General features: G+C 44.4%; 1 protein-coding gene across 3 annotated transcripts; it reads left to right on the forward strand.

Annotated features, from left to right (window-relative positions):
* The first annotated feature begins 28 nt into the window (after nucleotides 1–28).
* Retreg2 (reticulophagy regulator family member 2) lies at nucleotides 29–6,166 on the forward strand. Of its 3 annotated transcripts, XM_006245244.5 has the most exons (10): nucleotides 29–421; nucleotides 674–780; nucleotides 1,960–1,990; nucleotides 2,347–2,482; nucleotides 2,672–2,756; nucleotides 2,999–3,142; nucleotides 3,297–3,391; nucleotides 3,712–3,847; nucleotides 4,464–4,753; nucleotides 4,865–6,166. In XM_006245244.5, exons 1-10 carry the CDS (start codon nucleotides 156–158, stop codon nucleotides 5,087–5,089), a joined length of 1,515 nt encoding a protein of 504 aa, XP_006245306.1. In that variant the 5' UTR covers nucleotides 29–155; the 3' UTR covers nucleotides 5,090–6,166. The 3 variants fall into 3 exon arrangements, with proteins under 3 accessions (XP_006245306.1, NP_001094230.1, XP_017452014.1); NM_001100760.1 differs by having other exon boundaries at nucleotides 85–421; nucleotides 4,464–5,933; XM_017596525.2 differs by lacking the exons at nucleotides 29–421; nucleotides 674–780 and having other exon boundaries at nucleotides 1,973–1,990; nucleotides 2,435–2,482; nucleotides 4,464–6,166.
* Nucleotides 6,167–24,380: the final 18,214 nt, after the last annotated feature.

Here is a 24,380-nt window from a genome sequence, read left to right on the forward strand (position 1 = left end):
ACGTGACACTTGACCGCAGGTTGTTTTTTTTTTTTTTTTTTTTTTTTTTTTTTTTTGCTCGCCCGGGCGTGCGCCCCCTTCCGTCTGACGCGCCCTCGGCGGCGGCCGCGCAGCCCTGGCTCCTCGCGGGCTCGGGCAGCGGCTGCGGCGCGGTGATGGCAAGCAGCGGTGGCGGTAACACCGGCGCGGGTGGCACCTCGGGGCTGGGCCTGGGCTTGGGGCTGGGCCTCTGCATGGGTGAGGCCACCGGCGACGCGGAGGAGGAGGCGGCCGCAGCCGAGGCGGTGGGACGCCTGGCTACGTCCCTGTGGCTGCGGCTCCGTGGCTGGGAGGCGGTGCTGGCGGCTGCACAGCGACTGCTGGTATGGGAGAAGCCGCTGCACAGCCTGGTCACGGCGGCCACACTCAACGGCCTCTTCTGGTAACGGCCGCGGAGGAGGGGGCGGGGCCGGGCTGCGCGGGAGAGCGGGGGCGGGAGGACCGGGTGCTCACCTCCCTTCGAGGGCTGTCAGCGTCTGGGGTGGTGATCCTGCACCAGGTTGCCCCATTTCTTAGTCTTTTAGTGACAGGCAAGGCTTAGAGGGCCATCTCCCCATCAGTGGGTCTTTCTGTGATTTTTCGATGGATTTGGGAGCTCTCACCCACTGTCTGCTGAGATGACTGTCTCCCTAAGGTTGTTGTCTTCGTCGTCCCTTCGGCCCTTCTTCCTGCTCAGCATATCACTTCTGACCTATTTTCTCCTGGATCTCTGGCATCCTCGCTTTCTCCCTGACGTTTCAGGTGAGTTTCTTCATTCCACATGCACTATTGTGCACCTGCCCTGTGCATCTCCCTGCTACTTGAGGGAAGGCACAGCAAGGCCATTTATCACCTAAGGCATCCTCCATGCCCTTCTGTGTTTGTTTTAAAGAAAATTGCCTGAAATGAGATTTGTTTCTTTCCCAAAAATAATGTTCTTGTGAGTGTAGTAGTCAAAACTATAGCGTATTTAAAGCTCGGTGTGGTGATGCATACCTTTAATCCCAGCACTCAGGAGACGGAGGGGGGTGGGGGGGGGAGTCTCTGGGAGTTCTAGGCTAATTTGGTCTATGCTCGGAATTCCAAGACCGCCAGAGCTACATTGTGAGACATTGTTTCAATAAAAAAAAGGGTGTGAAGCTTGTAGCTGAAGCACCTGGGTCCTGTTCACTACCCTTCCCTTTGTGAGCAGCATGTATGGCCTTGAAAAAATTGCAAAAGTGTTGGGCGTGATGGGCTTGGTGCCACCCACCTGCCTTTAATCCCAGAATTTGGGAGGCAGAGGCAGGCAGATCTCTAGGCCATCTGAGTCTACAGAGTGGGAGCCAGCCAGAACTATACAGAGAAACCTTGTCAAAGAGAAGGAAGGAAGAAAAGAATTGTAGAAACAGAGAAATCACAGAGAGAGATGGTTAAATGAGAGAACATGATAGGAGTTGCTTTCCTATACACTTAATGTGGATCTTGGAACAACTATATATCTGGCCGTGTATGAATTACTTGGGACACAAATGTATAAAGTGTGGGGTCCTGTGTTTGATAAAGGCAGAGTTTAAAGGGGACAAAGGTGGACCTGGTGGCACAGGCCTACCATCCCAGCTTCTTAAGAGTCTGACACGGGAGGGTGCAAGTTCAAGGCGTACCCTGGGGATGCTGCTAAGTGGTATAGCATTGCCTAGTATTTGCCCCGGGCTCAATTCCCATAACTACAAAAAGGAAAGACAGGTACAGAAACAACATGTCATACAGCTGCCTGTTGGTGTATGAAGGAAATACTCTGGACCTTGTGTAGTGTGGTTCATGCCTGTGAGCAAGAGACAGGAGGATTACTAAAAATTTGAGACTAAAGAATGCTAAAGAGAGGCAGCTCTTTCTGACTTTGAATCTGTCTCTAAATGCCTCTTGAATGCTTAATTTACTCCCACCCCCTTTTCTCCATAGCACCACCCCCTGAAGAACCGCACTCCGACAGGTGAGTATAGGCCACCTTTTAAAGAAGATGCCCAAATGTGGTCTGCTTGCTGTGCTCAGCTTAGAGGAGCAGGAATGTGGCTTTTGCAGGCCTAGGCCCTGTGTAGCGAAGGGACTTAAAGCAAGCAAAAGCATGCTTGGCTCTAGACTTCTTTCTATGCAGATGCTGTTTCTTCTCCTGTGGAGGTAGAGGGTTTCGTACCCTGGGGATTTACTTCCCAAGACTAGGATGATTTCCTTTGGGGAAGGTGGGGTTTTCCAGATTTCCAGATTGAAGATCTCATCAGCAGTCTCAAAGTGATTTGAGTGTCTTAGCTGGTTTCTGAGGCTTCCAGGGGTCATATCATGTCTCCCCAGTGAGGGTGCGGGGTCAGGCGCCCAGCCGCACCTGCTGAGTGTGCCCGAGTTGTGCAGATACCTGGCTGAGAGCTGGCTCACCTTCCAGATTCACCTGCAAGAGCTGTTGCAGTACAAGAGGCAGAATCCAGCTCAGGTAAACCTCATCCCACAATGGTTGCAGGAGCCAGGGGCTGGGAGAGGAGTGACATGCGCAGTGTCGATTGTAAATTTCTTCAGTCAGTTCCCATTTTTTCTACCAGATAAATAATAGTTTCTTCCCCTGATGATTGTGCACATGGTTTAAGCCTAGTGTTCTTCATAGACCCTGTGCTCTTCTCTGCAGTTCTGTGCTCGAGTCTGTTCTGGCTGTGCTGTGCTAGCTGTGTTGGGACACTATGTTCCAGGAATTATGATTTCCTACATTGTCTGTGAGTAGACTCATCCCTGCTGTTTCCACAGCCCTTCCTGTTCTTCTTTCCCTGGTTGACCCAAAGGGAAGACTGCATTTTCTTTGTTAGTTAGCCATCTGGGGAGGAGAGTACTAGATGAGGGAAGAGGTTGTCACTGCCTTAGAAAAGGATGTTCAGACCTACCTGTTTAGGAGACAGTTTGGGTGTAGGTTCCTAGGCAAGTGGCCTACTGAGCTCTGAGTGGACTTTCTAACCCATAGTGCTAAGTATCCTGCTGTGGCCCCTGGTGGTTTATCATGAATTGATCCAGAGGATGTATACTCGCCTGGAGCCCTTGCTCATGCAGCTGGACTACAGTATGAAGGCAGAAGCCGATGCCCTTCACCACAAACATGACAAGAGAAGTAAGGGATTCTCTTAACCTGGACAGGAGAGGCAGAGAGAGCCTGTAGTTTATGGCTCATAGTGTGTCCTGGAATTTAAATCATTTCCAGTTCCTTAGCCGTATTTATCACCACCATTATCTTTGCTCATCGTTGCTTTATTGCCCTTCTCTAGAGCGTCAAGGGAAGAATGCACCCCCAGCAGGAGATGAGCCACTGGCAGAAACAGAGAGTGAAAGCGAGGCAGAGTTGGCTGGCTTCTCTCCAGTGGTGAGGTCCAGGGACAATGGGGTGTCAAATAGAAGGCCAAAGGGAGGCTGGGTATTGTGATGCACACATGTAATCTTATTTGAGAGGAGGAAGCAGAAGGATCAAGAATTCAAGACAAGCCTGGTTTTCATTATGAGTTTGAGATCAACCAGACTACATAAGACCTCTATCTCCAAAGAAAAGAAAAAGGAAAAGGCAGAGGGAGGGGCGAGAATGTATCTGCTTTAGAGCTACCTGTTCTCAAGTAGTTGGAAACCAGAAGGCTTGAGGGTAAAGTGTGCTTATCCCTGAATGTTGGATTCATCCTGCTTTTCCTGCAGGTGGATGTGAAGAAAACAGCCCTGGCCTTGGCTATTACAGACTCTGAGCTGTCAGATGAGGAGGCCTCTATCTTAGAGAGCGGTGGTTTCTCTGTCTCTCGGGCCACCACCCCACAACTGACAGATGTTTCTGAGGGTATGAGCAGTCTTTTGCCCCTCTTTATCTTCCTGCTCCCTGATACTGAGTTGTTGCGAACTGTGATCTCTGAGTTCCAGAAATGCTTCCTGTAACAAAGATTGTCTAATCCTACCCTAAGCTCCCAAGAACCTTAGCTCCCTCTTCTTTGCTTGCTTTGTGTGTTTGGTTGTTTTTAGATCTGTTTATTGTATGTGTATGACTATTTGGCCTGCATAATGTGTGCACACCATACGGATACCTGGTGCCTGCAAATGTCAGAGGATCAGGGCATCTGATCTCCTAGAGCTGGAGTTATGGTGGATTGTGAGCCCCCATGTGGTTACTGGGAATTGAACCTGGGTCCTCTGCAAGAGCAGCAAGTGCTCTTAACCACTAAGCCATCTCTTCAGCTCTGCTTTGCTTTTTGAGAAAGGATCTTAGTCTAGGCTTGCTTTGAACTCTATTTGTAGCAGCAGATGGCCTGAACTCCCGGTCCCTCCTCCCCACACCCTCAAATGCTGGGATTACAATAGGCATGCACCACGGGGCAGCTTCCCAAGTTATCATGAACTTACTGACTTTTGTGGCCAGTTAGAGAAAGCGGCTCATTCTTAACTCTTTATTCTCTGCACAGATTTGGACCAGCAGAGCCTACCAAGTGAGCCAGAAGAGGCTCTGAGCCGGGAACTAGGGGATGGGGAGGAGACAGAGCTGGCCCCTCCTGAAGACCTGCTAAGTGCTCCTCCGGCCCTCTCAAAGCAAGCCCTGGATACCGAAGAGGAGGGGGCTGCAGACAAGGAAACCTTGCTTCAGCTCTCATCCCCGCTTCACTTTGTGAATACGCACTTCAATGGGGCAGGGTCCCCCCAGGAAGGAGTGAAATGCCCTCCTGGAGGACCAGTGGAGACCCTGAGCCCAGAGGCAGTGAGTGGTGACCTAATGGCTCCATCCAGCACCCTCTCACCCCAACTATGCCTTGCTGAAAGTGGTCCAGTTACCCTCCTCTCTCCCTCTGTGCTCCCATCCCTTCCCCAGGACTCACCTCAAGCCCTGACTGCTCCTGAGGAAGAAGAGGCACTCACCACTGAGGACTTTGAGTTGCTGGATCAGGGGGAGCTGGAGCAGCTGAATGCAGAGCTGGGCTTGGGACCAGAGATGCCCCCAAAGCCCCCTGATGTTCTGCCTCCTCCTCCCCTGGGGCCAGACAGCCATTCTCTGGTACAGTCAGACCAAGAGGCTCATGCAGTGGTTGAGCCATGAGCCATGGCAGAATGAGCTGCAGGCACACTAGGGCTTCCTAACTAGGCTTGTCACATTTTCTCCTCTCCCTACCACTCTGGGGAGAGAGAGGCACTGTGTGGGAAAGCTGGCTGTCAGATGGAAGCCAGCCCACTCTGCCTGCCTGCCCGCCTGCTGTCCTGGGACCTGGTATAATACCAAGCCCAGGATTGGTTTTATGTCTGTAAATAATTTTCCATTTGGGTTAGTGGACGTGATGAAGGCGAGGGACATCCTTCCGTAGCCTGCAGTTGCTTCCCTGCCTCGTCCCTTCTCATTGTACTGTGTCCCACGCCCTGGTGGTCACCTTTTCTTTCTCTTCCTATCCTCAGGGACCTGCTGCTCCGCCCTCATGTCCCACTTGGTTGTTTAGTTGAGGCACTTTATAATTTTCTCTACTGTCCCACCTCCCCTTGGCTTTAAGACCCTGCTGTGTCCTGTCCTTCGCAGCCTGATCCCCACTCTTTGCCACCTCCTCTTTTCTCACAGGCGCTGGCCAAGTTTTAGGGCAGGTTCTCTTCTGAGGAGACTGGGTGGTGTCAGGCCAGCAGTGCTGTGCTTGGGTCACTGTCACCTTGAACCTGCACTGTACCCTTGCCCAGTTCAACCCTCACGATGCAGAACAGCAGGGTCCCATAGCACTTTGCCAGCACTGAGGATGGCATGTTCTCTCTCCTTTTGAGGTGAGGGACTTCCTTCTGTATTAGAGAGGAAGAACAAAACCTACTCGTCTGGACCACAGTTGAGACTCCCAGCCAGGGTCTAAAGTGGATAGTAAGATCTCTGTAGGTGTTAACTGGAAAAATAAACTGTTGATTGGCTAGAACCGCTGCCTGTCTGCCTGCTTGCCTCACTGTGAGCTGTGCTGACTCCCACACTGCACTTTGTCCCCTTCTCTCCCTTATGCCCTTCATCCCAGTACAGCCTCTCTTGGTTACTTTCCCTGTAAAAGCCAGAGGCAGGGATTATCCTGACAACCCTACCTACTCCTCAGTCGTCTTCCGTGACTGATCCACAGTGAGATTTAGCATGTGTGAATAAATTACATGCTGGAGCAAATTGCCTTGTCTTTTCCCGGTCAGTGGAACATGGAGCTGTGATTACCATTTCCTACTACGTGCCTTTAATATTGTTTGTATAGGTCACATATCTACATGCTAACAACTCAATTGTCTGTACTAGGCCCACTAACCAGCAATGGTTATATAAACTGATTAAAGGCCAAGGGACTAAAATAGTATCCAAGATTTTTTAAAGTATATGTTCTTAGCACTGTTCTAAGTTACTTTATTATTTGTTTTTTTGTTTGTTTGGTTTTTTTTTTCAGAGACAGGCTTTCTCTGTGTAGCTCCATCAACTTTTAAAATGAATTACTGCTAAACCAGAGTAGCTCACATTTGTAATCCAAACAGTTGGGAAACTGAGGCAAGGTGATTGAGAGCTTCAGGCTACCCTGGTCTACTGAGAGAGAAGACACTATCTCAAAGCAAAAGCCCACCACAATGAAAAATATTGCTATCAACTTCACTTTTTAAACACAGCTTAACTTCTTGAGGGCCACACAGGCTCAATGAATGGAGCCATGATTCAACCCGGTGAGTGATGCTAGCAAACATCGTAAGCTCCTGTCCAGTGATGGGCACACACAGGAAGAAGGCTGGAACTGAAAACAACCAATCCAGTGTCTTAGTTTTGTAGAAAGTGGACTCCTGTTGCCCTTCTACTTTGGTGAACAGCTTAGAACAGAGCAAATAGTTTGCTTAGTGAGTTCATGTCCTCAACCTTTAGCTGCAAGTACAATGTTACATGTTAATTGTCTTTGAGGATGACTTCTATCCAGGTGTGTCCTGATGTATCCTAGAAGTGAGAGACATTTTCTCATGTTTGATATTTGAGAGAGAATCAGTGTTGAGTGAGTCCTGGTCTGTGCTGTTGAAGGAACATGAACTAATACAGAGATTTTCATTTCTGAAGAGAATGAAAAAACAGGTCTAACCAATAAATAGTCAGATCCAAAAGGAAATAACCAATTAGAAAGTATTGTTGCCTTAACTCATTTCCTTATTGGGCTCTAAAGTTTGGACTTAGAACTGAAACCCTAGGGGCTGGAGAGATGGCTCAGTGGTTAAAGGCACTGACTGCTCTTCTAAGGATCCTGAGTTCAATTCCCAGCAACCCACATGGTGGCTCACAACCATCTGTAATGAGATCTGATGGCCTCTTCTGGTGTGTCTGAAGACAGTGACAGTGTATTCACATGCATAAAATAAACCTTTTTTTTTTTTAAAAAGAAAACCTGACTCCCTATAGCTGGATCAAAATATTGAAGTAGGTCAGCGGTCTGTGTCACCCCTCACATTTACCATTGTCTGATGGTTTCTGCATGTTTTGTTGGTGATAATTTTCACTATCAGATGTCTTGACCAGTTTGTGCTCACCAATGAAAAGCCTGAGGGAAAAAAAGCTTTTCTGTAGTAAAAGAAAAATGAACAGAAATGTGAAACCAATTATTAGGACTCTCTCTCTCTCTCTCTCTCTCTCTCTCTCTCTCTCTCTCCCAGCACCCAGGAGGGCAAGACTAAAGGACAGGATAGATTGAGGCCAACCTGAGCTATATAAAAGGAAAAACAAAACACAACAAACAAAAAACAAATGAGAAGACTTTGTTACATGGTTTATGTTCAGGGAGGAGATAGTACATTTTAGTTAATTTAATGTATCCAAATACCCAATAGTGTAACTTGTCTGCCTTAATGAAAATGTAGTCTGGAATAAGATAATACTTCTGTGCTATGCCCAAGTTAGCATGCTACCAGAGGCTAGGGTGGCGTATTGTGTTTATTGGCAAATTAACAGACTTCAAGGGCTGGAGAGACTACCAGAGGTTGGATATTGTAGGCAGAATTCTTGAAGGAACTAAGACTGTTTAGTTCAAAAATCTTAGTTGGGTTATGTCAACAGCCTTCAAAGTTTTTTTTGTCAGATTTCAGAAGGCAGAAATTAATTATTTGGCCATGGGTATATAAAAATGCTAGATAGAATTTAGTTTTCTGGCCAAGACACCAGAATCCGATGAGGATGGGGGAAGTGCAGGTTGGTCGTGTTTGTTTCTTGACACAGTGTCTCATGTAGCTCCCCAAGCTAGCCTCTAACTCCTGGTTTTCCAGCCACAACCTCTGGAGGACTAGTATTACAGATGTACAACACAAAACAGCAAAAAATAGACAAGATTAGTGATTTTAGCACAGAGCAAGAGCTCTCCCTCTGAACAACATCTCCCAGATGATCTTTAAAATTACAGTGGTTAAGAGTAATATTATCATGGAGAAAACATTGTCTCTGCTTTTCTTGACCAAGTAAAGCAGTGGTTCTTAACCTGCAGAATGCTGCTACCCTTTAATATAGTTCCGCATGCTGTGCTCCTAACCATAAAATATTTTTCATTGCCACTTCATGACTAATTTTGCTACTGTTACGAATTGTAAATATTTTGCAAATATAGGTTTGCCAAGCTGGTTGCAACCCACAGGTTGAGAACCACTGCACTAAAGCCAGCTTTCTCTACCTTAAATCTGAGCATATCATTGTGCTCTGCTTACTCACCCTGGGCAATTCATGTGTTCCCCTATTTGGTTCTTCGTCATATACTGATACAGTCTAAGTCTTAGTTCAGTTCCTTTCCCAGAGCTTCCACCTAGGCACCTTCACTTGAATATGCCATGCATGTCTTCTGAAATTCAGTTTATATATTTTCCTCTTTTTTGCTGCTGGAACTGAGCCAAGGGCCCCACAAATTCAAATACATATTATCACCACTCTATTCCTAGTCCCTGTTTTATTCTGAGTGCTGGTTATCTGGAAATGTTGCATTTATGAGAATCTGTTGGACTATCTAATTTTGTATTTGGGTCACACTTGTGGTCTGAATGTTGATGTTCCCCAGCTTCAAGTCCCATCTTTGCTGATGTTTTGATGATAATGAACATCTTCATCTGGATAATTTGTAAACAGAATTTTAATTCTCACCATTTTGGAAGCTGGGGAGTCTTCAGATCAAGGATCCAACAGATTCATTATCTGGTGAAGGCTAATCTACTTGCAAGATAGGATTAACTGTTGTCCTCCAGAGAACTCTGGCTGTGTCCTTACGTGACAGAAGGATGAAAGGGATCAATAGCAATTTTGCACTCATTTTATAAAATCATGAATCCCATTCATAGAAGTTTCATCCTTATGAATTACTTTCTGAAGACCTCATGTCTCACACGATCACCTTAGCGATTAGATTATTTATTTTCTTGTAGGTTTTTACTGTGTTAGGCCTTGGTTATATATTGGCTGATACAGGCAAGGTAAAAACTTCATATATTGTTGGACTTAGAAGCCCTGGAGTAGGAACTGTAGAATAGTGATTGATAAGTAGTCACTGGTGCTCTAAATGTTTTAGGATATTGATTAAGTTTCAATAGATGAAATTAGGCACAATTATGTTCAGTCATAGCCTCCCTCAAATTTCCTATGTTGAATTTAATCCCCAGCCAATTGTGACAGTACACACCTGTGATCGATCTTGGCACTCGGGGACACACAGAAGAGGACCACCACAAATTTGGAACCAACCTGGTAAAGAGAGTGAGTTCCAGGTCAGCTAGGGCTCCACCATCCCCAGTGTGATAGTAGCAGGTTAAGAAGGGTAGATAGTTTTTGATGCTAGGGTTGAAACATTGTTACATGTATTCCAAGCTGGCCTCAAAGTTCTATGTAGTCAAGGATGGTTTTGACATGCCTGGTCTTCTTGTTTCTACCTCCCAAATGCTGGAATTATAGGTATGTACCACTTGAGAAAAGAATTTTTTGAGATCGGGTCTCACTGTGTAGCTTTGGCTGGCCTAGAACTTTCCATGTAGACATGTTGGCAAACATGAAGAGGTCTGCCTGGTTCTGCCTCCCAAGTGCTAGGATTAAAAGTAAGTGTGAGCATTGTGGCCTTCCAGCTACTTTATAAGATGAGAAACATTGAGATGGGGAAGTAGTTTGGCAGGTTAATGTGTGTTGTAGTACAAATTAATTGATCTGCCCAATCCTGATAACATGAGTTCAATTCCTGGAAACCATATTAAAATAGGTCAATTTGGTGGGGTGCATCTATAATTCTAGAATCCCTACAGTGAGGGGGGGGGGACAAAGACAAGGGAATCACGCAGAAACCTGCAGGCAGGTTAGCCTGGAGTAAGGATCACAGCAGATACGACAGAGACTTTACCTCAAAGACTGAAAGAGAACCAACTGCAAAACGTGTCCTCTACCCTCCATGTGGCCATAGCATGTATATACCAGCTCTCTCTCTCTCTCTCTCTCTCTCTCTCTCTCTCTCTCTCTCACACACACACACACACACACACACACCACACAAATAGTGAGGATAATAATAAAACATTAAAAAGTAAGTGACGAACATTTTGCTTTAACAAGGAGTAATCGAGGCTGGAAATGTGGATAGTGTTTGCCTACCATGCACAAAGCTGTAGGGTGAATCTGCAGGCTTATAATGTTAGCACTCACCAGGCAGGAGCAGGAGAATCAAAAGTTTCAAGTCAGGCTAGAGAGAGAGTTCTATGGTTAAGTTCACCGTTGCTCTTCCAGAGAACCCAGGTTTGATTCTCAGCACCCACTTGACCCACTATAACTCCAATTCTAGAAGCTGCAATGCCGGGTCACAGATATACGTACAAGCAAGGTATTCATATGCATAAGATCAAACTTAAGAAAATGGTAAAATCATCCTTGACTATATAGAAAGTTTGGGGCCAGCTTGGGATATAGTATACCGTTTGGATAAAGAAATAAACGAGCTAAACTAAGTTGGTAGGATGGGGATAGTGTTGTGTGGTAGAACACTTGCTTAGCATAGTCAAGACTTGACTCCCAGCATCGTGCCAGGTAAATACGTTTCTCTCTGTAAAGACAAGAAAGTAAGTGTGGAGATGCTAGCAATGGTCACTGTGCGTTATCTCTAGTCTACTCAGCTGCAGCACCTGGTATCCCCTGGCACTGGGATGTGGGCCCTGGCAGAAGAGTTCAGTTTGGGATTTTGTTGGTGGCGGTGGTGGTGTGGTGGTGAGTTTTTGTTGTTGTTGGTTTGGTTTGGTTTTGGATAGAGTTTCTTCTCTGCGTAGCCTTGGTTGTCCTAGAACTAGCTCTGTATACCCGGCTGGCCTCAAACTCACAGAGATCCACCTGCCTCTGCCTCCTGAGTGATGTTTTTAATTTAATCTCTGTCTCTCTCTGTCTCTGTCTCGTCTCTGTGTGTGTGTCTGTCTGTCTGCCTCTCTCTCTCTTTCTGTGTGTGTGTGTGTGTGTGTGTGTGTGTGTGTGTGTGTGTGTAATATAGATGCACACTTCTGTGGAGATCAGAGGACAACTTTCAGGAGTTGGTTCTCAAGAATCCTAAAAAGTCTCATGACTCATCCATTTTGTTGTTCTTGTTCTTGCTCTTGTTTTGGTTTTTTGTTTTTCTTTTTCTCTTTAGAAAACTGTTAGGCTCAATAGTGGTGCCCCATGCCTTTAATCCTAGCATTCTGGAAGCAGAATCAGGCCATATGACTTTTGGCTTTTTGTTTTTCGAGACAGGGTTTCCTCTGTGTAACCCTGGCTGTCCTAGAACTCACTCTGTAGACCAAAATATACCTGCCTCTGCTTCCCCAGTGCTGAGATTAAAGGCGTGTGCCACTACCATCTGGCTCATTATGCATTTTAATACAGGTATACTATATACCTTGGCCCATGTTCAGTTCTCCATTACCCTCTCCAGTGTGCGTGCACACACACACAAGAGAGAGAGAGAGAGAGAGAGAGAGAGAGAGAGAGAGAGAGAGAGACAGAGACAGAGACAGAGACAGAGAGACAGAGAGACAGAGACAGAGGGAGACTTCTGTGCCAAGTCCTCAGCTTCTAGTTGGCAGAGGATTAAGGGTGCTCACTTTATGAGTGGGTTAACTCATTGATGACACCATAGCTCAGTGGCTATTGGGGTGGAACTGGTTTGAAGGATCACTGAGGGGTGCCTTTGGAGGGTATATGCTGTCACCCCAGACCCTTCCTCTCTCCTTTCTGCTTCCACCTGGCAAGAGATAAGCAGCTTCGTTTAGTCATGTCTTTCTCACCTTGAGGACTTGGGCACTGCCTTAAAACAAGCCCACAGCAATGGGGAGAAGGGACCATGGACTCAAACTTAAACAGTCATGAGCCAAAGGAAGCTTTCCACTTTGAAACTGTTTCTCTTGGGTATTTTGTCACAGTGAGAGAAGACTGACTAGCACAAAAACTATACTGGTAATTATATTTCTGATTAGTACAATCTCCTCAGACAGCAGAGTTTTTAAAAATCTAACACAGGAGCAAGAAACTAAAAATAAACAGAAAAGAAAGTTTTTATATGAAAAATATGATCACAGAAATGAAAAAAATTCAGATGGATGGCTACAACACAAACTTGAGAAAATGATTTTGAAAGCAACAGGAATATAAACTGGGTGTAGGGTTCCCCATCCATGATCTTAGCACTTGGGAAATAAAGACAGGAGGATTACAAGTTCAAAGCCATTCTCAGCAACATAAAAAGCTTGAAGGCAAGAGACCTGGTCTCCAAAAATGGAGGAATAGAGGGAAGAAGTAGGGAGGGAGGATGAGTTAGAGGTCATTGAGGATGAACCCTTCCTTCATGGTGGGCTTTGGGCTCCACTTCCATTTCACTGTAACACCAGGAGGGGAAGGTCAGCTAGTCAGAAGAATGGAAAATCTCTAGCCCTGGGTGGAGACATGACATTCTGATCTGCTCCAAGGATCAGAACATTACATACTATTGATACCCACAAGATGCCTCAACATATAAAAGAGACACGTGCTCCACTATGTTCATCGCAGCCTTATTTATAATAGCCAGAAGCTGGAAAGAACCCAGATGCCCTTCAACAGAGGAATGGATACAGAAAATGTGGTACATCTACACAATGGAATATTACTCAGCTATCAAAAACAACGACTTTATGAAATTCGTAGGCAAATGGTTGGAACTGGAAAATATCATCCTGAGTGAGGTAACCCAATCACAGAAACACATACATGGTATGCACTCATTGATAAGTGGCTATTAGCCCAAATGCTTGAATTACCCTAGATGCCTAGAACAAATGAAACTCAAGACGGATGATCAAAATGTGAATGCTTCACTCCTTCTTTAAAAGGTGAACAAGAATACCCTTGGCAGGGAAGAGAGAGGCAAAGATTAAAACAGAGACTGAAGGAACACCCATTCAGAGTCTGCCCCACATGTGGCCCATACATATACAGCCATCCCATTAGACAAGATAGATGAAGCAAAGAAGTGCAGGCCGACAGGAGCCGGATGTAGATCGCTCTTGAGAGACACAGCCAGAATACAGAAGCGAATGCCAGCAGCAAACCACTGAACTGAGAATAGGACCCCCATTGAAGGAATCAGAGAAAGAACTGGAAGAGCCTGAAGGGGCTCAAGACCCCATATGTACTACAATGCCAAGCAACCAGAGCTTCCAGGGACTAAGCCACTACCTAAAGACTATACATGGACTGACCATGGACTCTGACCTCATAGGTAGCAATGAATATCCTAGTAAGAGCACCAGTGGAAGGGGAAGCCCTGGGTCCTGCTAAGACTGAACCCCCAGTGAACTAGATTGTTGGGGGGAGGGCGGCAATGGGGGGAGGATGGGGAGGGGAACACCCATAAAGAAGGGGAGGGGGAGGGATTAGGGGGATGTTTGCCCGGAAACCGGGAAAGGGAATAACACTCGAAATGTATATAAGAAATACTCAAGTTAATAAAAAAAAATAAAAAAAAAAGATTCCTTACTTACGAGTTAATCCAACTGTGCCTGTCAATCACCTGGCCAGGGGTCCGCCCCCCAGGAAATCTAGTACACCTGAACTCATGCTGAGACTATGAAAATAGTAATTATTCAGTTACTGACCAACGCCTACGCATCCATTCCAAAGGCTGTTGGCATTTTCTTTCTCTGAAGCCACCCATCCCGTCTGCCATGGGCTACTTGCCAACCTCCATTATAGAAGGTATAACTCTTTTTCTATCGCTTACTTCTGGGCAGAGGTCAAGGTTTATACCTTGCCTGCTTGCTTCTCTTTCAAACTCAGCTAAAATTGTCCTTAGCCTTCCTTCTGAGTCTGTTAATTCTTTGTTTTAATTAAGTCTAATTTTTATGAGTGTGTGTGTGTGTGTGTGTGTGTGTGTGTGTGTGTGTGTGTGTGTGTGTGTGTGTAGGTCAGAACAGGGCAGCAGATCTTCTGGAATTTGAGTTGCAGGCAATTCTGAGCTGATCAATATGGGTGCTGGGAACCAAACTTAGGTCCTCTGGAAGAGCACTAAGTGCTTTTTAACTTCCAATCTATCTCTTCAGGCCCCAGGGTCAATGTTTGTTGGAAACCCCCAGTGGCAATATCCATTAATCTTTAAGTGTGTTTAGGTCCATGGAAGAAAACTAGTAGTATCTAGTGTGGTACGTTGGCCTGGGTCCCGGAGAAAAGACAGGCTGTGGTGTCTTTTCCTGCCCACACTTATTCAGCAGACGGTTCCTCTAATTTACTCAAGAGAATAAAAGGTCCTCGTGCCTTTCTCAGAGTACAAGGGTGCAATCACTTGACTGTCCAGATTAGGAAGAAGTCTGAGGACCTAACTGCTCCTCAACAATACTTTGGGGCTAGAGAGATGGCTCAGTGGTTAAGAGCACTGACTGCTCTTCCAGAGGACCTGAGTTCAAATCCCAGCAACCACATGGTGGCTCACAACCATCTGTAATGAGGTCTGATGCCCTCTGCTGGTGTGTCTGAAGACAACTGCAGTGTACTCACATAAAATAAATAAATAAATCTTTTAAAAAAACAATACTTTGCTACGATTTATATCCATTTTGAAATTTATATTGAGAGTCAATCCCCACTAAAGAGTATTGGCTTGGTGGTAAAAGTGTTGGCCTAGCTATCACACTATAAGAAAAATAGTAAATATAAATCTAATCCCCTATGAGATATTAATAGTAGTCAAGAAGTGGGACATTTAAGAGATCAATGGGGATGTAATAAATTATCTCAAGATTGGTTTTGTTATAAAATCCTGTGTGGGTGAGCCTCTCCTGCATTTCTTTTTTTTTTTAAAGATTTATTTATTTATTTATTTATTTATTTATTTATTTATTTATTATGTACACAGCGTTCTGCCTGAATATATGCAGAAGAGGGCACCAAGATCCCATTATAGGTCTGGATTCACCACGTGGTCGCTGGGATTTGAACTCAGGACCTCTGGAAGAGCAATCAGTGCTCTTAACCACTGAGCCATCTCTCCAGCCCCCTCTCCTGCATTTCTAACTTGCAGTCTTCGAGCTCTGTCAGCAAGGAGGTCCTTATCAGATGTGGGTCCCTTGCCTTGGACTAGAATTGTGAACCAAAACAATGTGGCACGTGCCTGTAATCTCAGCTCTCAGAATGTCAAAGCAGGAGGATTACGAGGTTCAGATCATCTTGGGATATATAGTAAGATCCTGCTTCAACAAACGACTCCATTTTCAGTTGTTAAGGACACTATAGGGTAGATTTATGGGAGGTGATGTTGTATAATATACAGAAGAGGTGCCGAGTTTGGTGGTACATGCTTTCAATCCCAGCATTTGGGAGGCAGAAGCAGATGAATGACTTGTTAGAGGCCAGCTAGTCTATGTAGCCAGTTCCAGGACAGACAGGTTACGTAGTAAGACCTTGTCTCAAAAATAAAACAAAAGCAGAACAAAAGGATACAGAACCAAAGACAATCTAAAGCATCTGGGTTCAGCCTGGTGTGGTGGCACATGCCTTTAGTCCCAGCACTCAGGAGGCAGAGGCAATTCAACCTCTGAATTCAAGGCCAGCCTAATCTACACAGCAAGTTCCAGGACAGCCAGAGCTAAACAGAGAAACCCTGTCTTGAAAATAAAAATAAAAATAAAAATAAAATCCGGGTTCAGATTTTATCTCTTTAAGCAAGTAACTTAATCCCTTTTAGTCTCAGCAATGAGAGCGATCTGGCCAGGACTGCACTTGCTAACTTTTAGTGGTGCTAATGTCTGCTATTCTGTGAGGCTATGACTCATTAATATGGCTAACACAGCTGCTGGACGAAGCCGTTTAGCAGGTTCAGGTATGCTTTGTTGATCTATAAAGGACATGACTTAGCACTGCTCAACTGATAACTGATATCTCCTGAAACAGCCATGTAAGCTGCAAATCGTTATTAGGTTTCCTTCAGCACTCACCTTCATTTGGGACCCAAGGAAAGTACATCTGAGCTACACATGGGGGAGAACTGAGACTGGTTTGTCGGGCCTTTACTAAGGGATGTAGTCGCAGCAGTGGTAATGAGTAATGCTAGCTCGTGGACCGTGGCGAGCCAGTGGGGAAAACAGTCATCTCAGAAGATGCTGGGAGTGCCAGCCTCTCTTACTGAGGTAAATTCATGCTGGCATTAAAATATCCATCAGGGGTGGCCTACGCCTTTAATCCCCGTACTTGGGATGTGGATGCAGGTGGATCTCTGAGTTTGAGGTCAGCCTGGTCTACAGAGTGAGTTCCTGGACAGCCAGGATTACACAGAGAAACCTTGCCTCAAAAACAAACAAAAATTTACAATATTCTAGGTGGGGGCTTAAAGTGTACCTCAGTGGCAAAGTGCTTGCTTAGCATGTAAGACTTCTTTCCATGTCCAACCCTGTAAGTGTCAAACAAAAGCCATCAAACAGTTCAGATTCATGCTCAAGAGAGAACCCCCTAAATATCTCTCTCTCTCTCTCTCTCTCTCTATATATATATATATATATATATATATATATATATATATATATATACACACACACACATATATATAATGTGTGTGTCTATATATATGTGTGTGTGTGTGTATATATATGTGTGTGTATGTATATATGTATGTATGTATATTACATTTCACTATATATTTCTATATGTATTATATATATTTCACTCTCTCAATTTTGCTATCTCAAAATCCCCCTTCCCTCTCTCCTCTTTCCTCTCTCTCTCCTCTTCCCCCCTCTCTCCCCTCCCCTCTGAGTTCTCAAACTCTTTAGTCATTCGTAGAGTGGGAATGAGGAACGATATAGTGTTCTTCTTTGTTTTGTCTGTCCCCCACCAATGTTCCTCTAACTGAAGCCTACAATTCTGAAACCACTGATGAGCATAGTATGAAAAAACAAAAACTATAGCTCCTGAAAACATCTGATTATAGTTTTGGTTGGAAATAATAAGTTTAAGTTCACTTGTTAAATTAAGTGGCAAAGGTCAGGCAGTGATGGCACACACCTTTAATTCAGCATTCAGAGAGCATATGCAGTTGTATCTCTTGAGGTGGAGGCCAGCCTGGTCTACAGAGTGAGTTCCAGGACAGTCAGGCCTACACAGAGAAGCCTTGTCTTGAGAAAAGAAAGCAAATAAACAAAATTAAGTGGTTAGGGATAAAGCTCAGTGGTAGAGGGTATGCTTAGCATGCCCAAGGTCTAGGTTTCAATCCTAAATAAAGTAATGAGCGAATAAATATATCATTTACAAACAAAGGAAAGTAATTCAGTAAACAGAATATGCATACATACTATGTATATACCTGTGTTGGTGGGGCTCAAACCCAAGATCTGACTTACGTTTGGTAAACATTCTATTGCCAACTGATATTCTTAGCCCTAGTCAATGGACTGTTAATATAGTACATTATATGGGGAGCCTTCCCAGATGTTGGGTGTTCACATTCAGAGCTTAGCAACCGTTCTACAGTTTGTTAACCACCAAAACCACCAGGATGTGGACAGTAAGCCAGTAGAATTCTGACTTGACAAATGCTCATTTTTATTAAGATATACTACCATAATAGGTGTTATCTAAAAGAGAGTTTGGGGTTGCAAAACACACAGTCTCACTAACAAGGATACTTATTCACTTCTGTAGCAAGAGTGCAGATTACTGTCCAGGGTTAGTCACCTTTGCCAGTTGGCTTTTCCTGCCTACCTTCTCTGTCATCTTCAGGGAATTGGTTGTTCACTCACTGTTTGTTGGTTGGTTTGTTTAAGAGGTTGAGTCCTGGCTGTCTCAAATAACTTCAAAGCAGAAACAATTTTTCATCTAAATGCATAGTAAGAGTGGGTATGGTAACCCAAGCCTGTAATCCTAGCACTTGAGGCAGAGGGTTTGCCACAAATCTAAGGCTAGTCTGGGCTTCATAGCACAGATCTTCCAAACAAACACAAATGAACTGGGCATGGTGGTGCTCTCCTTGAACTCCACCACTGCAGGGACTAAGGAGGGTAGAACTCTGTGAGTTCAAGACCAGGTCTTAAGCAGGCCTACATGGTAAGTTCCAGACTTGCCAGAGCTACAGTGAGATAGTCTCTAGCAAAACTAACCAGGTTATAGCTCTATAACTCCTCTCTATTGCCTAAAGCTGGGCTTGGGTGTGGTGTCTCACCCTGCAATCCCCACACTGGGGAGGTAGAGGCAGCTCAGGAGTTCAAAGTCATTTGTTGGCTACACAGAGGGAGCTTAAAGGCAGCTGGACAACATTAAGACCCTATCTGAAAAAAAAAGACACATCCATATTTTAACATTTGAATCATTAATAAGGGATACAAAAATTCTCAACCTCTTCTGGAAATAAGTCTTGAAGTTACTAGGTTAGTAAATTGATTAATATTCAAAACAAACGAAAGCCCCAGAATGTGTTTGGAATTATCGCCTCTTCAGGACTACATAGGAGCAGCCTTATCAATTCGTGCAGAGTAAACTGCTTTTATCAGTAGGGGGTTGTCAGTCGAGTACACTATAACAGAATTTACACTTTCTAAGAGGGATAGGTAAAAGTAAAGGGGTTTACTAGAAGAGTTACTAGTGGTATCGTTTTAAAAAAGAAAGTGGTTAACTTGTTTATCTTTTTAAAAGCTTAATTTTTTCACACACGTGATGCTCAAGGGGAATGGGGTAGTTTAATTGGCTTACAGAAGTTACGCCCCACCCCCAGTTTTAGATTGCAAACTATTAATGGGATGGTGGGTGTTTTAGGGTTATCCCTACTGTGATGAAACACCATAACCAAAAGCAACTGGTAGGGGAAAGGGATGATTTCACTCACAGTTCCGTCTAGTCTGAAGTGGTGAAGGCAAGAACTCAAGTGGGCAGGAACCTGGAGGCAAGAACTGATGCAGACAGAGGCCACAGTATGGCGCTTGCTTACTGGTTTGCTCATCATGGCTCACTCTGCTTTCTGATAGGAGTGAGGACCACTGGCCCAGGAATGGTGTGGTTTACAATGGGCTGGGCCCTGCCCTATCAACCCAGATCTTATAAAGGCATTTTCTCAACTGAAGTCTTCCTGTCCTATAACTCTAGCTTGTGTCAAGTTGACCTAAAATTAACCATCACAGTGGGATGAAGGATCCATATTATGGTGCAACCATCATCTTTTAAAAAGCAAATAGAGGGCTGAAGAGATGGCTCAGCAGTTAAGAGCACTGGCTACTCTTCCAGAGGTCCTAAGTTCAAATCCCAGCAACCACATGGTAGCTCACTACCATCTGTAATGAGATCTGATGCCCTCTTCTGTTATATCTGAAGACAGCTACAGTGTACTCATAATAAATAAATAAATAAATAAATAAATAAATAAATAAATAAATAAATAAATCTTTTTTAAAAAAGCAAATAGAGGGGGTTGGGGATTTAGCTCAGTGGCAGAGCGCTTGCCTAGCGAGTGCAAGGCCCTGGGTTCGGTCCCCAGCTCCGAAAAAAAGAAAAAAAAAAGGTCAAACAAAAAAGCAAATAGAATGGACTAGAATATCAAATGTAAAAAAGAGCCATGAAGTAAACAAGCATATCAAAACATAAAGTCGTCTTAATTTTGTGCTCAGTGTGTATCTCTGGCTGAGAACACATGTATATTGGATTTTAAAATGCAGGTTTTAATAGTCTTGGGTTCTATAAGAGAGTAAGCTGAGCAAGCCAGGGGGAACAAGCCAGTAAGAAACGTCCCTCCATGGCCTCTGCATCAGCTCCTGCTTCCTGCCCTGCTTGAGTTCCAGTCCTGACTTCCTTTGGTAATGAAACAGCAATGTGGAAATGTAAGCTGAATAAACCTTTTCCTCCCCAATTTGATTCTAGGTCATGATGGAATAGAAACCCTGACAGTCACCACACTTGGAAAAACATGGTTCTAATTTTTTAATGTTTTATTATTTATTTATCTAATTTTTTTTTGAGACTGGATTTCTCTACGTAGCCCTGGTTGTCCTGTAACCAGCTCCGCACACCAGGTTAGTCTCACTCTCACAGAGATCTGCCTGCCATTACCTCCCAAGTGCTGGGATTAAAGGCTTGTGCCATTACCACCTGGCAAATGTGGTTTTTATTAATAAGGTAAAGGGTAAGATGTGAAACTGGGTCTCACTATGTAAGCTTTGTTGGCCCAGAACTCACTCTGTGGATCAGACTACCCTGGAATTCACAAATATCCACGTGCGGGGATTAAAGGTTTGTGCCTACCACAAACCAGCAACATTTAAAACCATTTACTGTAAAAGACCGGCTACAGTTGGTCAGTGTCTACAATTCCAGCCACTCACCAGGCTGAGGTGTGGGGTGGGGGTGGGGTTGTGATCACAAAGTTGAGATCAGTCTGGGCAAACTAGACAAGAGGCTCTGTCTCAAAATAGAAAGGACTGGGCAGTGGTGGTACACACCTTTAATCCCAGCACTTGGGAGCCAGAGGCAGGTGGATCTCTGAGTTTGAGACCAACCTGGGCTACAAATTGAGTTTCAAGACATCCATGGCTACAGAGAGAAACAAAGCAAAGCAAGCAACCAAATAAAACCAACCAAACAAGCAACCAAATAAATAAAACGGGGCTGGAGATGTGATTTGATGGCACAGCTCTCACCCTGTAAATTCTTAGTTCAATCCCCAAAGCTGACAGGAAGGAGAGAGAGGGAGAGAAATCAATCTGGAACTGCAAAGACACTCACCAGTAAGGCACAACTACTCGGCATACGATCACTAATTAAGGTTTTGTCTTTAAGAAGAGAGATGGGGCGTAGATATTGGACAGACAACCAACAGAGCCAGTTCACAACAGGACCCAACAAAGCAACACTAAATCCGGTTGTTCTCCAGATCAAAATCCATGGGTCAAGACAAGAGCTTTACACAACCTAACATTTGTTTCTTTCCTTCAAGCTTAGCATGTTCTCAATCCCATAAAAGCCATCCTTTCCTTACCTCTGTTTAATACTGATTGTTTTACGGATGTCTATTCTTCCTGAAATTTTATCTGGGCACATGGCCACCTACATTTTCCAGCTCCCCTGGAGCCTGGAATGACCAGGAGACTAAGTGTCAGTCAATAAAAGTATTCAGAGATGATACAAGCTGACTCGGGGTCAGGTCCTCAAATAGCAGAGGTAGGCCCTCCTTTTCTTTTTCTGTATTCTGTTGCCTGAAATAAGAACTTAATTGGAAATAGATGGATTTAGGTATACACCTCAGAGATGGTGGAGCAACATCTAAATGAGAAGGAACTAGGACCGCTGAAGGTCACACCAGTTCAGGATTACAGTACAAGCAAGAAATTAAACTTCTTTCTTCTTTATGCTACTGTGGGAGTATGTTGTAGCAGCTTAAATTGTTTCCTATCTACTATGCCTTTGACGTTTGTTGTCGTTTCTTCCAGACAGGGTTTTTCCGTGTAACAGCCTTGGCTATTCTGGAACTTGTTTTTGTAGACCAGGCTGGTCTGGAACTCACAGAGATCTGTCTCCCTCTGCCTCTGTCCAGAGTGCTGGGACCCACAGTGCTGGGACCCACCATGTATGCCACTACATCTTACTTTATGTCTTTTTGTTTGTTTTGGTTTTTTGTTTGTTTTTTGGAGGGTTTTTCTGTGTAGCCCTGGCTGTCCTGGAACTCACTCTGTAGTCAAGGCTGACTTCAAACTCAAAGATCTGCCTGTCTCTGTCTCCTGAGTGCTGGGATTAAAGGTGTGTGCCATCACCTACTGGCTTTTTTTTTTCATTAAATTTTGAGAGAGAGAGAGAGAGAGAGAGAGAGAGAGAGAGAGAGAGAGAGAGAGAGAGAGAGAGAGAGAGTTGTGTATGCACACATGCCACAACACACATTTGGACGTCTAAACAGAACTTTAAGAGTCGTTCTCTCCCACCAGTATGTGGGTCCTGAAGGCTTGGCAGCAAGTATCCTTACCAGCTGAGCCATCACTGGCTCATGTTATCAATTTTTTACCCTATTAGCTAAAGTCAATTGAAGTCTGAGGATTTAAACACAGATATGTCACCTGTCAGACTGCAAGATATATAATGTTCTTTTTGTAGTTCTGAGGACCGAAACTAGAGTTTTATACACACCAGGCAAGCATTCCTTGTCCATATTGGCAACCTCCTTTGACTTTTTGAGGCAAGGCCTCCCTGAGAAACCCTAGCTATCCTTGAACTTGTTATTCCCATGCTTCAGCCTTTCCAAGCAGCTGAGACTACACACCTGTGCCACCAGGACCTGTGGTACTTGGGACTTTAAGCCATGCAAACTTTTTTACTTTGACTTCGTTTTGAGACAGGGTTTCTCTGGGTTGCCCAGGCTGTTCTGGATTGCTCTCTAAACCAGGCTGGCCTTGAATTCATCGATACAACTGCCTATGCTTTCTGAGTGCTTGGATTAAAGGCTTGTGTCACCATCACTTGCTGTAGGCTTAGATTTTTCAAAACCTATTATAATAAGGGGTCTTAAACACTTTAACCTCTCTTCTAGCCTACCACCCACAAGAGATAGTAGAAAGGAAAGGTTCACAGGGCAAAGGGGAATGCGGGCCTTTTGGGGCGATTCCAATCTTCATTGTCAGGATATCAGCAGTTCAGTTCACATGAATCAGCAGAGGTAGCTCGATCCACTCACAAGCACCATTCACGAACCAGCAACAGCAGTTCAATACAGAAGAAACCCCAAGGCTCTGCAAATTGGCCTGAGTCCACAGAAGTGGCAAGCCAGAATATCACAAGAAGTTATTTGGTGAATTTCTTCGAAGTCTTGAAGTCACATAAGCAATGATCAGCAAAGAAGGCAAGAAGAACCAAAGCCACAGTATTGTCAGTGAAGACCAGCGGAGAGTGGCAAGGCCAACCAATGCAATAGCGTCATCCACTGTCTGTTGGGTTATGCTTATACCCTTTCCAAACACCCATGAGTCCTCTCGAGTATCCACTTCAGCAAAACGTCACATTCCCTTTTTCCAGGCAGCTCCCAGAAAAATACTATGTGTCTGTTCTCAGCAAAACATCCTCTCTTAAGACAGTTTCCAGTGTCTCACATGACACAACTGAGTCTTCAGAGAAACCAGTTATTTCCACTTCAACCTGGCTTCAGTTTTTAACTTTTTATTGGAAGGCTGAGGATTTAATAGAGGGTCAGAGAAAAATAATTTCTGCCAATAAGATATACTATTTACGTGAAATTAATACTAAATTCAATCACATTGAAATTGGTTTGACTTTTTTTTTCTTTTCCCAGTTTCCTATGTGTGCGCACATAATTATGTGTGTGGTCACACCTGTGGGTGGGTGTGGACATGTATTTGTGGTCACGTGGAGGCTTGTGGCTCATGTTGGGAATCAATGTCATTGACTGCTCTTCCTCTTTATTCATTGAGACAAGGCCTCTCAGTCAAACCCAGAGTTTGCGGATATAACACAGTCAACACCCATATGAGTGTGGCAGGCATGTAAGTCGGCAGATGACCCACGTCAAGGTGGTTGGGTACAGTTAAGAGCTGAGAGTAGGGCTTCTGCCTGAGGTAGCCAGGAAAGATGACTTTAATTTCTACTCGTCTTAAGAGTTGTGAAGGTCCAAGAAGAAGACACAGTGAAAGCCAAAGGAAGAGGCTGAGAGGCAGAAACTGTTTCTTTACTTCACCTGTTTACTTGTTTCCACATCTAGACCTACAGGAAGATAGAGTGACCACCAATTTCAAATAGGAGAAGCCATGTAAGAAGCAAAATGTTCTGACTCAGGAAGTCTCAGTCTGTAGTTCCTAAAGGTATACACCTTTAATGACTGCCACACTTCATTCAAAAAAAAAATCTAGAAACACTGAGAATGTGTTAGGCTAATGTTTTTCAAGTTGAAACATAAAAG

Source organism: Rattus norvegicus, chromosome 9 (genome assembly GCF_036323735.1).
Source record: "Rattus norvegicus strain BN/NHsdMcwi chromosome 9, GRCr8, whole genome shotgun sequence".
Classification (NCBI taxonomy): Eukaryota; Metazoa; Chordata; class Mammalia; order Rodentia; family Muridae; genus Rattus; species Rattus norvegicus.